The 14,875-nt window shown below is 36.9% G+C and overlaps 1 protein-coding gene across 1 annotated transcript in view; it reads left to right on the top strand.

Moving 5' to 3' along the window:
- The window catches only part of LOC138712327 (kinetochore-associated protein 1-like), a 32,680-nt gene extending 22,044 nt beyond the window's left edge, over window positions 1-10,636 (top strand). Inside the window, exons 9-10 of the mRNA XM_069843970.1 lie at window positions 3,603-3,734; window positions 6,931-10,636. Of these exons, the coding sequence (XP_069700071.1) occupies window positions 3,603-3,734; window positions 6,931-6,936 (138 nt within the window). The 3' untranslated portion in view covers window positions 6,937-10,636. The remainder of the gene's footprint in view (window positions 1-3,602; window positions 3,735-6,930) is intronic.
- The last annotated feature ends 4,239 nt before the right edge of the window (window positions 10,637-14,875 follow it).

Here is a 14,875-nt window from a genome sequence, read left to right as displayed (position 1 = left end):
AAATTGATGAAATCAGTGCATAATTTACACGCTCTCCTTATAAATCTCTAAGACGTGTTTCACAGGAAGTTATTGTTTCAAAAACATGTCTTTACTGCTGCTAAACTTTTAAAATTAAAACCCTACAGAGTATAGTATAGAAAGCGGAAGCTTACGGATAGACGATTCCCACAAGCGACACTGCAGGCAGGCCGTTTTCCTGGCCCCACCCGTAGGCGAACGCTCTGTATATATATATATATATATATATATACACATTTCATACCTTGTTTCTTAGGACTACCGTTATTTGTCTTTGCATAGGCAAACAATGGCCAGTTTTTCGACTACACATAGTGATAGCAAAATCAAACTCTTAGTTTACAGAAAGGAAAGTTGGATATCTTTGTACACTCCTGATTTGTAAAAGCAAACAGCTAAACAAACCATCCGCCCAGACAGGCGACCGTGATCCTCACTCGGTAGGAATACATAACGCCCTTTGGCAGACGGCTGGCATTTCCGAGAAATGAAGGAGGGCTCTCCTTTATCAGAAGCCAATGAAGAAGACGATTGAACAGAAATACGAATACAAACGCATGTCAACTGACAACGCGTTTCTCATATCACAGATCTGGAGAAAGTAGGCCTAAGAATTGATGAAACTACAAAAATCTCAATATAGCCTATAATATATGTGTGTGTATTATATATCGTTTTAGTTTTCTGCCCAAGGGCAAGTCTTTCACTGCAAACCTCCAGTCTTTCCTATTTTCTGCCTTCCTCTTTCTCTGCATATGATCCATATATAAATTAGTCCACACCTGTGGAGTAACGGTCAGCGCGTCTGGCTGCGAAAACCAGGTGGCCCGGGTTCGATTCCCGGTCGGAGGAAGTTACCTGGTTGAGGTTTTTTTCGGGGTTTTCCCTCAACCCAATATGAGCAAATGCTGGGTAACTTTCGGTGCTGGATCCCGGACTCATTTCACCGGCATTATCACCATCTCATTCAGACGCTAAATAACCTAAGATGTTGATACAGCGTCGCAAAATAACCTACTAATATACATATATATATATATATATATATATATATATATATATATATATATATATATATAAATTATGGTTTATTTAACGACGCTCCCAACTCTGCAGTTTATATCAGCGTCGCCGATGTGCCGGAATTTTGTCCCACAGGAGTTCTTTTACATGCCAGTAAATCTACTGACATGAGCCTGTCGCATTTAAACACATTTAAATGCCATCGACCTGGGCCGGGATCGAACCCGCAACCTCCAGTATAAAGGTCGCGCTATACCAACTACGCTACCGAGGCCGACTTCCATATATACCACCATATGGTAGTACCTGAATGACATGGTTACGTTTCTCTATGCGACATCACAGAAACGTAACCACGTCAATCAGGTACTATCATCGTGTGGTAGATGAAAGAAACTCACTGTCTGATATTACCCGATGTCCGATACTACCCGACTCTCCCCTATATATATATATATATATGTATATGCCCTGAAAATTTATGCTTAATAAATCTGCCTTTATTTTAACCTATGACATGATTAGTAAATGTACACAACGTTTATAAAAAGAATATAATATTGTGAGAGGAGGAAGTATTCTTAAATATAAGGGAAAAAAGTCTAATAAATATGGCTTCTAATATATTTGAAAAAACAAGATCTGTAAAATTGGTATTCTAACAACAGCATATATTTTAATGTGAGCTGTTTGCTCATTTATTTTCGGTTGTGTTATATCTGCCTGTTTACTCTTTTGTTTACAGTACAACAAGAAGAAACGAGCAAGGGTGCACATTAGAAAATAGGCTGCTGTTATAATATCAATTTCACAGGCCTTGTTTCTTCAAACATATTAATTTTAGGACCAATGTTTTTTAGATTTCAAAATATTAAACCCCTTTTTCTTAATTCACATTGGACGATATGCTGTTGTTTTTTTATTTGGTTTATTAACTACGATGGTAGAGTGAAATAAAGGTAATAATACCAGCGAAATGAGTCCAGGGACCAGACCCGAAAATGACCTAGCATTTGCTCTTAATGAGTTTTGGGAACACCCCAGAAAATGTCTCAACCAGATAAGTAATTGATTAACTAGTGGACTTCTTCTTCTTCTTATTTGGTATTACAGCCCAGGTGTGCCTTAACCTCCTCTATGGCTCTCTTCCATCCTTCTCTATCCATCGCCAACTCCCTCCAATTCCTTATTCCTAATCTATTCACATCCACTCGTACACAGTTCCACCATCTTGTTCTCGGTCTTCCTCTTAATCTGGTTCCATCTGGGTTGTTATTGAAGACAATCTTCACTTTCCTTGTTGTTTCCATCCTTGTGACGTGTCCCAACCATCTCAGTCTTTGACATCTTATGTGCGCCTCCAAATCCGATTCCTTGTACAGTTCATATATCTCATTATTATATCTGGCTCTCCATCCATCCACTATTTCAATTGCTCCGAATATCCTTCTTAAGATTTTCCTCTCAAATACTGCTAGTTGTTTGCATGTATTTTTATTCAGAACCCATGTTTCTGTACCATATGTTATAATGGGTCTTATTAGGGTTTTGTAAATCTTGATTTTGATTTCTCTAGATATTATTTTATTTTTAACAATTGGTAAAAGTGAATAATATGCCCTGTTAGCCAGATTTATTCTTCTTTGTACCTCATTCCTTAGGTCATTATTTGCTGTCAATATTGATCTTTTACTTTTTCAAACTTGTATGTTCCCATTTTAACTTCCTTCACTTGATCATTTTGTCTTTTGGTGACTGACATAAATTTAGATTTCTTTGTATTTATTTTAAATCCCAGCTTCTGAGTTTCCTTATCCAATGCTATCAAGGCTTCTTCAACGTCTTGTATCCTTCTTCCGGTGATGATGACATCATCCGCATAGCCTAAAATCTGTTGTGTCTTATTAAAAATAGTTCCATTAATTTGGACATCTAGTGGACTTACTCATGTTAATTATGCAAGTCTGTGCTGCTTATAGCTCTTTCGGTTCGGTGCTTCATCACACCATCCTCAGAGCCTACTAGATCTCGGCGTCATCTCGAACTTCTCTGCCTGTTGTGTGGATGCGTTTGATTGTTGAAAAGTGTTGGAAAGTGGAGTCAAATAGTGTCTGTGTGTACTGAAATTGATCTGTGTGTTGAGAATTTGATCAGGGTGTGTTTTAGTGTGTTTGTATATTTCATATTCTTCTATTGTGTTGAGTTTTTGGTTCTTGGGTTGTATGTGTAGGATTTCCATGTCCGCATTTATGTTATTGTATGTATGGTTAGCATTGGTTATATGATCGGCGTATGTAGATGTATTGTGTCCTCTGGTTATTGCTTTAATGTGTTCTTTGTAGCGTGTTTGGAATGATCTGCCTATCTGTCCAATGTAGAACTTGTCGTAACTATTACATGTGAGTTTGTATACACCTGTGTGGTCGTATTTATTTGTTTGTGTTTTTTGTGTGTTGAGATGTCTTTGTAGTGTGTTTTCTGTTCTGTATGCTATGTTGTATTTCTGCTTTCTGAATGAAGATGCGATCTTATGTGTGCTTTTGTTTTCATATGTTAAGCCCGGTTCAGACGGTGCGTGTTTCTGTGATGGATTCCAAGGTGGCTACGCGGATGGGTCGCCTGCGTGGTCACTCACCGTTAATAATACGCTGTGGTGGCTCCGTGGATGGCTAGCTTGCTGGATTTCGAGGGTAGGTTCCTTGCTATTTTTCCTGCGTGCTTCTGTGCTGGTTCAGTGTTACCAAAATAGTTGTTCTCCAAATAAATCTTTTTTTTTTAATGTATTTCTTAGTTTATAAGGATAGAATAATCAAATATAGAACTTTAGTTGTTTTAAACTTCTTGTTTAATTGCTTTGTTGCAACATCTACTATTGTTAATGTAGAATTTTAGTTGTTTTCCACTTATGGTTAGTTTCTTATTTATCATGAGTGTTATCTAGACTGTTCTGGGACCTTGGGAGAGAGAAAACAACAACAGTGTGTAAGGGTGCAGAAAGTACAATTGTAGCAAGTCGAAAATTTTGATTATGAATTACGGTTGGACGAAAGATCAAGTAAGAACTTTATTTGAGGCGTACAGAGAAGGGCAAAAACGTATTACGGAGAACGCCAGTAGGGGAAGTTATTCCCACCCGCGCCACTCGGCATCTCGCTCGCATGCTCTCTCTCTCTCTCTCTACTGTCTCTCTCTCTACCATAGACAAATAACATTATCTGTCCCGCTTCGATGGATCACTGCCTACCACTATGTAATATGCATTAGACAACTGTCCACAACCACAATGCTATACGCATTAGACAATACGCATTAGACATCTGTCCACAACATGTACTGACACAACACAACACAATGTAATGTGGTTTTCATTAAACAACACTCACCTGTTAACTTTGCACGTCCTCGAAGTAACACAGTAGTCTTTTTTTCCCACAGGTTGGACACTCGTAATGAGTACACGTCTTCAGTACGGATCATTATTACACGTGGTTACGTCTGTACACGAAGTTGGACACGGACACAATGAAGCCACCCCGTAGTCAACCCCTACCAAGCGACATTCACAAGCCCACCAGTTTCTACCCACGCTATTCGGTCATTGTCCCCTTGTACAATACGTTATGGCAGTTCCCTTAAACAAAAATAGATTCATTTTCCCTTCTACCCCCAACTCGCCTCGATAGCCGAGAGGTCTAAAGCGTGAACAAAAAGCGTGCGTTTAGGTTTAGTTACGAACTTTCTCGGATCAAATCTCCCCTCCTGCGAAGTCGTAAGAAAAAAAAAGAGAGAAACATTAAGCAAGGAACAGAGAAGGAGAGGCTGGAGAGAGAGAGGAGGGAGTGTGACAGGACGAAGTTCCTATTTTGCTTCGTAGATGTCGTTATTCTTTTTGTTCCACTTTCCTACACTAGATGTCACCCCACCCTAAATCCCTATTTCCACTCTTTCCCGCTAGGGTGTGTGGTGAGCTTGTAGGGGAAAAGTGGAAAGGGGACGTGGGCGGAGCTTTGCGTTCGCCGTATTACGTTTTTCCCCAGAGAAGAAAGATGTTTATATGCTATACAAAGCCCGAATTACCATAATAGAAGAATTCGAATAGAAGCATTGAAACGTGTTTGTGCTGCAGTGTGCACACAGAGACCGGGAACCACTGAAAAAGATTGTGCAAGCAAATTTCACAATCTGAGAAATCAGTATAATGTTGAAAATAGTAGAGTGTCTGCTTCTATGAAGAGTGGTGTGTGTGCTGGAAATGTAAGTACTAATCACTATCTTCAACATAATAAGCTAACCTCAAAATAGCACGTGGCCATTCAATGCTGAATAGTCCACCAGTGCAAGCGGTTGCTCAAATTAAAAAAAATAATGTAATCATCTTGAAATGTTAGCAGTTCAAAATTATTAGTGGGAAAATTTTAGAACACGGACTGCACCTACCAAATTATGTCTTAAAACACTAAACAGAGCAGATTTGTCTGCGTTTGTCGAATGCGCATCATTATATTTACGAATACGTAACTTTATGCAAGTCACCAGAAACAAAAATTTGAATAGTCTATCGTTTTCTTAAATTAATAAATATGGAGGAATACTAATAAGGATACATTTCAGAACACTGATATCTTTCTTTTCCTCTTACTCCAAAATTTCAGTCTAGTGCACACAAAATATATTATTGGCACAGAAAAGTGTCTTCGTAAGCATGATGATGATGTGTATTCGACAAACACAGACAAATTTGCTCTTCCTAATATTTTAAGATAATTGTCAGTGAGGTATCCGTATACTGAAATTTTTACTTTTAGATCATTTTAAATATAATTTACTCTTCATTTTCTAAGTAAAATTATGTTCATTTCTTTTAAGTCTATGCACCAAGCTTATGGTACTTCCATTTAATGATGTTTTTGGAGGAACACGTCCCAAGAAAAAGTAGAACATCTTTAATTGGACTTACACTGTACGCAGAAGCACAAATGGTAATCCTTGTACATATTTTCTTTAGCTTATATAATCCGGACTTTGATGAAAAAGCGGAGATGGCATAATAGCAAATAGGTACATTCTCCAAGAAACATGTTATATTTATGGGGTTTTTACAGGTACCAGTAGTCAAAATTAATTTTTCCATGTTTACCAGATTAAAATCATTTTTTTTAAATTTAGATGCAGTTGTAGGTTATTTTCTTCACTTTACAGATTTTTATAATCAGTTTCACGTTCTCTATGATTGAATGTTCATTTTTACGTATTTTTAAAATAGTTGAAGTAGTTATCCGTTTAAGTTAGCATTTTTCTTATCCGTTTTTTAAGTTAGCATTTTTCTTATGGATCGTTATTAGGCTAGGTGATATCCCCTGCAGCAGTTTTAACCTTTCTTGGTCCCAACGCATGAAAGAGAGAGAAAAATTATTATATCAACAGCTATGGTGCAGATGAATACCCATTTTATTATTACGTAACATTTGCTCATGCTCAGGGAAGAACTGTGATACGTGGCAGTTTAGATTTATCACATTTCAGTAAGTAATACAGTAATGCCACTAGGAAAGTTTGTCTTACAATACAGGTACTTATAAAGTAATCATTAAAGCATTATTAATTCTATAGTCCAAAATTGATAATTTTCATTAGGGCCTAGGTCATTTTTGTACTGCTTTAGGTAATTTTTTTGGAAATTCTTAGTGGTGTGCAACTTGAAAATGGGTCACAGTTCTGCCATCTATCCATAGTATGCGGAATTCAAATCATGCAAGTGAAGTGAGTAGGCATTAGACACACACACAGGCCATAAACTTCTGATCTCTAGTTATATATGTACTATGACTACTTTGTTTCGAATATAAACATGTATGGCAAACTTAAATATTTGTAATTTATTTTTAGGACTGAAGAAACCCAGATCCATAATGAAAGTGATGTATCGACGGTGTATCATGGTGATGATAATCTAGATGAAACAGCTGAAGTTGGCCACCAATATTCGCAGAGTCTGCTGTCACCAGCAGCAGAGGAATATGCAAATGTACAGGCAACAACTTCGAATGTGAACACTGCTGCTGTGCCAACGAGATCACTGTCATCACCATCGTCATCATCATCAGGATCTGGAGTTTCTTCAGGGAGTGGATCACGTGCAGGACCATCCACAAAGAGAAGGAAAATACATCCTGGACAGGGAGCATATGCTGTGGCTCTGGAATCAATAGCTGACTCACTGAGCCAACCAGTAACTGTAACAGCTCAATCAGCTCCAGCTTGTCCAGTAGATGCCTGTATGGCACTTCTAGGATCAATGCTCAAGGAATTCAGATCCGAACAGCTTAAATTGGATGTCATGAATTCCCTAGTTCAAGCTGTCATTAATGCAAAAAGCATAGATTTAGAGAAATAATTTATAATGTTATTCAGTTATTGTACTCGTCAAAGTTAGGGAACTACAGTCTATACAAAACTAGAAAGGTATTGACAGTTCAGGGGCTTCGAGGTATCACCATGGCAACCGCTCAAACTAGCCAATCGGAGTCTATGGTGACAGGTTGGTGCTGGCGGTTGTTTCACACCGAGCTTTTTTGTTTGGAATAGTTGAAGTTTTATTTCTGTGTCGCAGCTGATATTGGTGTTTGTCGTGGCTATTGTTTTCATAGTTATACTGGCGGCATGTATATTTATGATACCAACTACGTTAAAAAAAGGCTACGAGATGCCGAATCTTGCACAACAATGTTTCTTCTCTGCACACTATCGTGAAGAATTTAGGTTTTAAATGTAAAAAAAAAACAATGGCTGCAAGATGTTAATGGAGAATATATTTGTTGTTTTAATCTTTCTTCAAGGTTCTGTATAAAAAATTGTTAAATTAAATTTGCATATACCTCGGAAAGTCAATAGGCTAATATTGCATACATGAATTTTTGAAATTAATGTCCATATTTTGAGTAATGTAACTTAATTTAATGATACGATTGTAAAGCTATTACTTTCTTATACATGTTGTAGGATTGTCAGAAATAGAATCACTATCACCTTTCGCCCTATTTCAGTGATGAATGAAATAGGCCTAATTGATTCCGCGTCTTTATTGCTGATACTAATATATTATATACTACATGCCTCACTATTTTCTGTACTGTTTGCCACATTATGACACTCAGATTTATGTAGGCCTGACACTTCTCCATGAGACATTATTAGGTGATGTAAGGTAGTCCATGCTGCTAAAATCTCTTTCCTTTATAACTTCAAATTTATAGCATGAAATCTTGATTACGGTTTATACTAAGCTTACATATCGCTTGTACACTATGTACCGGTACCATATTCGCATTCACTTACTCTTTTATTACTTTTATTAATACAATTTATAATATTTGTGTAGTCATACAGTCCATGTGATACAAATTTACGAGTTCGCACCTGCTGTTCAATTCCGACACGTCAGACAGGCGGCTCTATTAGTCGCATCTCATAACTTTACATCGTCGCTCTCTTCCCACGTGTGTGATAGAGGACTGTCAATACCTTTCTAGTTTTGTTAGACTGTAGCGAAAATTTCCGTAATTCATTTCCTGAACATTGACTTGTATTATAACATATAACATTATAAAGAAGTTTTATAATGGTCTAGCCAGTGAAATGATTGCATTGTTCTTGAAATTATTGTTTTGTATTTTCTATAATTTATCAATTGTATCTTGCTGTTATTAATATTTCATCACCATAGGTTATCATGTTGCTAGCCCATTTTTTTCCCTGCCAGGCATTTGAGTATATTGCATTTGTTTTGTGTTTTTATGTGTGTTTCTTTAATGTGTTCCTCCCATGACAAGTTTGTTGTCCAACTGCATTTCTAAATATCAGATGGTCTTCAATTTGCTGTGCATCTATTGTTAGTTGATATTTTTCTTTTGTATGTTTCATATTAAGCTATTTTTATGTGAAACGTTTATGCCCGAGGTACAAATGGAAAAATATTATGGAAGTGTTAAACAGGAAGTAGTGACTACTGTCATTTGAGGTTTCAAACTTCCAGAGCATAAAACTTTTGTAGATGACATGAAATGTTTACATTCCAGCACAACACTAAAATCGTAAAGAAATAGTAGTAATAACATTTATGCCTCTTTTCATGTGACTGCAGCTTTTTGGCCATCCAGAACATAAGGCATCCACGCTAAAGCAAAGTCATAATCACATTCCTCAAAAATTAAATATTATAACACCCAGCCAAGAGTATAAACGTTCCATATATTTAATACACTCAAATGGGAGTAATATAACAGTGGAGATTTTAACTGCTTATCTCATGGATAGATAGACTACAGCAAAAAATTCCAATACATATTAGTCCCAAATGAATACTTTTTTCAGCAAAAATTATTTTCCTCTAAATTGGTGGTTCCCGAACTTCTCCAATTCCCTGCATCCTTAATATGTCAGGATTTTTTCATGGTGCCCAAGTCAGAATGTGGGCCTACCAGCAGTTGCAGTGTGTAGCTAGGTTAGCCAAGTTAAGAAATGAATTAAGCACGTGTTCCAAATTCACAAACAATTTATGTGAAAAGTATGAAATAAGTATATATTATAGAGAGACAATCATATCATTGAATAAATAAATAAATATGTAGTAATTAATAGGATGAGTGAGGATGTTGTTCAGATCTTGGAATCAAACTGGACACAGCTACTCTCATTTCCTGTTCCACATTGAATTTCGTATGATACCTCTTTTGTCTTCAATGTATTGTAGCAAAACAGCTCAATAAGATGTTCGTCTTTTACAGAAGTCAATTCAGACAGACTTTTGGTTCTGAATGGTCTTGAATCCTGTCGATCTTATCTTTTTCGAAGTATTTTTTTCTAACCAGTTGATAAGCTGAGTTACTGCTCTTCAAAAATTATATTTTATGTTGCCAGAGAAGTCAATTTAATTTGAGATCACAAACTGCTGCAACGAGGGCAGTCATTGCCACCATCTTCATTCAGTTTCCGAAAGTTTGTGACCCTATATGCAACCATGTATGATGATAGCAAAGCATTGTTTGGTATGTACACCTAGTAAGAAAAAGTAGACCTACCTTGTTCTTTTAATTTTCTGGTAAAATAGTTGCGATGGATTTATTTCTTTGCAGTCATTTTAAAATGGGTGATTTTCTCGCAAATTAAATAAGATTAAAATGGATTCCTATTTCCTGCTATAATTTATTCATTTATACTGGTGTACAGTATTAGGAAGTCTAGGAAACCTACATCACTAAGGGACTGAATACTGCTATTCAGACCCTGAGTCCGTGTACTCAGCAAGCGATGCAGTGTTGGCGAACTATGCAGACTTTCAGCATGGTTAATGCTCTTAATCACAGGGCACATAATAGTTTTTCATTTATTTTAATGCATTCTATTCTTCCCTTCAATCCACAGTTATATCACTTCCACTTTGTATACTCACATACGAGTACATTCTATTGTTTTCAATATTAAGAAGAAATGATTCATGGATGTTTGTATGTCATAAATGTAATGCAGTTATCACATCAACTTTTGTTATTGTAAAAAAAAAGAATTACATTGCAATAGATTTTGTTTTTCATAATTTAAATGTGTTTTATCTTATCAATCAATGTACTTAGATCAGCGTTCATCAAACTTATTTGAAGTGGGGACTACTTTATAAAGTCAGAACTAGAGCCGGTCAAATACGCATTCAGTCTCGCTCGGATCTCGCTCCCGAAGCTCTCCATTCCCGTTGCTTCCACAACGGCACTGCGGAGGAGTGGGAGGGGAATGCCAAGGACTGCACGGGAGTAGAATGCAAGCGGGAGCGAGCGGGAGTCCCGTAGTCTCGCATTTCACATAAGCAGAGAAGTACAGTACAGTCTTCATAAGTAAAATAATGTGTACAATGGCTGCGGAAGCTAAAGAAAGTGCATTGAATAAACTAGCTGATGGAACTTACATTCTACTATATAAACCGGGTGTAAGTCGGGGTAGCAGTAGCTGGGAGAACTTCAGGGTAAGCATTTTATGAATCCTTTGTGCTTAAATTGTAGCATAGAATTTACGGAAATTAAGTTATGCTGTATTTTACTTTGACTAATTATTTCGAAATAATATTCCTCTTGTAATCATGAAATTTTGTATTATTTTGAACGCTAAAAGCCACGGAGATATTTCACTTATAGAATACATTGTAATTTATATATTTTTTAACGATTTCAGTTGGTAGTTCAAAAGGACACAAATGCTCCTGTTGGCTATGTTCATTGTCAAAGAGAGGGTTGCAACACATTGCTTATTTATAACGGTAGCACTTCGGGAATGTTGAGACATAAATGTAAAGAAAACAGGCATTCAACAAAGAACGAAGTTTCTAAGGCTGCTAGAACGGCGGTTAGAGACAAATGTGTGTCTATGTGTGCAATGGACCTCCGTCCCTTCAATATTGTCAGCGGCGAGGGGTTCATTAATCTGTCTCAAGAATTAATTAATACAGGTGCCAAATATGGACAGATCAGTGCTAAAGATGTTTTGCCTTCCTCGAGGACTGTGTCTCGACATATCCGAGATCTGGCTGACCAAGTCAGAGATGAAATGATTCCTAAAGTAAAGGAAGCTATTAACAGAGATCAATGTGCAATGACATGCGATCTCTGGACTGACAATTATCGGAAGATTCATTACCTGACAATCACATCGTCCTATATAGAGGAGTGTGAGAATAAATGGGAGTTAAGGAACAACGTGCTCCTCACGACAAAATTCCCAGAGGTCACTAAAACTGGTGCAAACATTCTCACGGAAATATATGAGCAAATGGCGGAGCTAGATATTACTCCCACACAGTTACAAAACGTTACCTTTGTGACAGACCAGGGACCCAATATTAAGAAAGCTCTGGAAAATCACAAACGATGTCCCTGTATTATGCATTGCATTAATACAGTATTAAGACACACACTGAATGAGAAGTTCATAAGTGATGAGATTCCTGATGTGTTTAATTCCATCCAGACCGCACGTAAAGTCGTTGGCTTTATGAAACGCTCCGGTTTAGTCACTAGACTAGAAAAATCATTGCTTCCTGACATCGAGACCAGGTGGAATAGTGTTTATATGATGTTAGATTCGTTCCATAACCAGAGAGATCAGATAAAGAATATTTTGAAAGATGTAATGAAGGAGGAAAAGATGACATTTTACCACGGAGAAATAATGGAAAACATAATTAATTTCTTGAAAATTTTCAAAGAGGCCACAGATGACTTGGAAGGCGCAAAAGAACCGACCTTGCCATTTGTTGTACCATGGGTTTTTAAATTGTTAGATTCCTGCGAAATAACTGCTGATGATGATGAGATCATGAGGAAATTAAAGAAACGGACAGAAACGTTCATAAATGTAAAACTTCTGAATGAACTGCATGATAGACATTACTTGGCCACTTTCCTTCATCCATCTTTCAAGGAACTTTTAGTTCTGAGTGAAGATAAAAGAGAGGAAATTCACGAAAATGTCCGAAAGATCTTAAATACAGTAAAAGTAGTGGAAGTGAATGAGGATCCCTTGCCCTCTCCCTCAAAGAAATTTCGAAAATGGCGCTCTGCCACATCAAATCACAGAGACGAGCTGGAAAAGTACATGAGCATGAATACTACAGATGATGATTGCAAAAATCTTCTGTCTTGGTGGAAGTTACATGCAGGCTCTTTCCCGAAACTTGCTAGATTAGGAAAAGAAGTTTTCTGCATTCCCGCAAGCAGTGCTGCAAGTGAAAGGAATTTTAGCAGGGCAGGACTGATCGTATCGGAGAAACGAAGCTCTATTGATCCTGATTGAGTAAATGATATATTAATTATTCATAATAATAAAAGAGCCAACTGAATGGATTTGAACAGTGATTTCGAAGTCTAATTGACTGGTAGCTTCTAAGTTCTCATTAACAAGATTATAATGTAGCAGTAAGTACAAAAGTGAGGAAAGGATACATTTATTTTCAATTTTTATACCCATATGTACAATAATAATATGTATTGAATATTATGCCTACATTTTATTTACTAATTTGCATTGCATTGAATAAACTTTTTTGTTTTATTAGTTTGAATTAGTATTAGTTAATGTGTGAAGTTTTGTTTCAATTGCTGTGACTTGCTATTTATGGATACCTGTAATAATAACATTATTAATATTCATCACAGCCTGTGTAACCATACAACTGTGTGAATGTGATATTGTGCCTTACGTTTTGAATGATATTGTACTGGCCAAACTTAGACGACCCAGCACAGAGGAAGAAGTCACATCATCATGCTTTCGATGTTTATGTTATGCAGTTGGCCGCGTCCGATAACTCAATTGTTTTATAACAGCTTGCCAAAAATAGACGGCCTCAGCAGGAGTAGAGAGGTCAGCTTATCTTGCCGCAAGAGATAACTACTAACTTCTCTGTTAAAAAAAAAACATCTTATTTGCCTCATCCCAGCGGCTGGGCTAATTCAGAGTCATAACGTGACAACGCTGCATAACTAACAGGCATGTACCGTATAATTTATTACGTTTTGGGTAAGGCACGAGTCAGCAGAGTGGTGTGCGTGAGGTCGTCTAAGTTGGCAAGAACAATAAGCCTGTATATTACAAGTAAAAAAATAAATTATGTAGTACTGTAGACCTAAATAAAATCTTGTATTCCGAAAGCACTAAACGTGTGTTTAGAATTTACAGCAATTTATTTATTTAAATGTTTTATACATTTATAATTCAGTAATAATAATAATAATAATAATAATAATAATAATACACAATGTTTATTCGTTAAAGAAGGAATATACTTTCACTATTGAAAAACTTAGTAGTAGTAGTAGTAGTAGTAGTAGTAGTAGTAGTAGTAGTAGTAGTAGTAGTAGTAGTTTTATTTTTAGTTTGCCTGGCAGAGTTAAGGCCATAAGGCCTTCTCTTCCACTCAACCAGGTTTCAATATACATGAAACACAAAATCATGAAATACAAAATTATGTATCGCTGTCACCACACGCTTCAACCTTTCCTATGTGGCACAAACACTGCATAACTTCGTCACCGTATTCGCTGCGGGAATCCCGGGACTTCTCATTGCCGAGCTCTTGTTACCGGTACACGAGACTCCCGTGGCAGCACTCCCTTTCAGCCGCTCTCGCTTGCGAGAGCGAGCACGACGGTGTTTGACCGCCTTTAGTCAGAACCTTACTCTTGTTCCCTTCGAAAGCAAATTTATCATTTTCGTAGCATATTTTGATACCAGTATATTTCTATTTTAACATTGAATTAAGGTTCGGTACTTTGGTCCTCTGTTATGAATTTAGGTGGTCCCTGACTGGGTTACAGGCGTGGCGCCAGATGTCCAGGGAAAAGATTGCAAGAAACACCACTTGTATAGTGCTTTAAATTCCTCTTTTGTTGCTGAGAGTAGAGCAGGACGTCGATAGACAGGTAGGGTAATAAATTTCATAGAATATCAGTACTGGGAGAAAATGTGAAATTTGATTGCCATGTGTCATTTCTAAACTCTGAGATTTTAAGCTATAGTGTGATATGCAATTCGTTTGAATTTTTTTTTTCTATTTATTTTTATTCAATCTTGTTTGAAGGACTACAAGGGCAGACCTCGAGGAGCACAGTGGTCCATTCATATTTGCCCATTTCAGAATATTCACCCATATAATAAATAAAACAATTAAAGCCGTATACAATATGCATCATTGAATATTGTATGCACCAAGAGGAATTATTGGCACACTCACTGGGAAGGGTACAAATTGGAATTACACTGGTTCATCTCTTGCGATGGAAATGATAGC

The sequence above is a fragment of the Periplaneta americana genome, chromosome 13 (assembly GCF_040183065.1).
Source record: "Periplaneta americana isolate PAMFEO1 chromosome 13, P.americana_PAMFEO1_priV1, whole genome shotgun sequence".
Classification (NCBI taxonomy): Eukaryota; Metazoa; Arthropoda; class Insecta; order Blattodea; family Blattidae; genus Periplaneta; species Periplaneta americana.
This window is presented reverse-complemented; position numbering and strand designations above follow the sequence as displayed.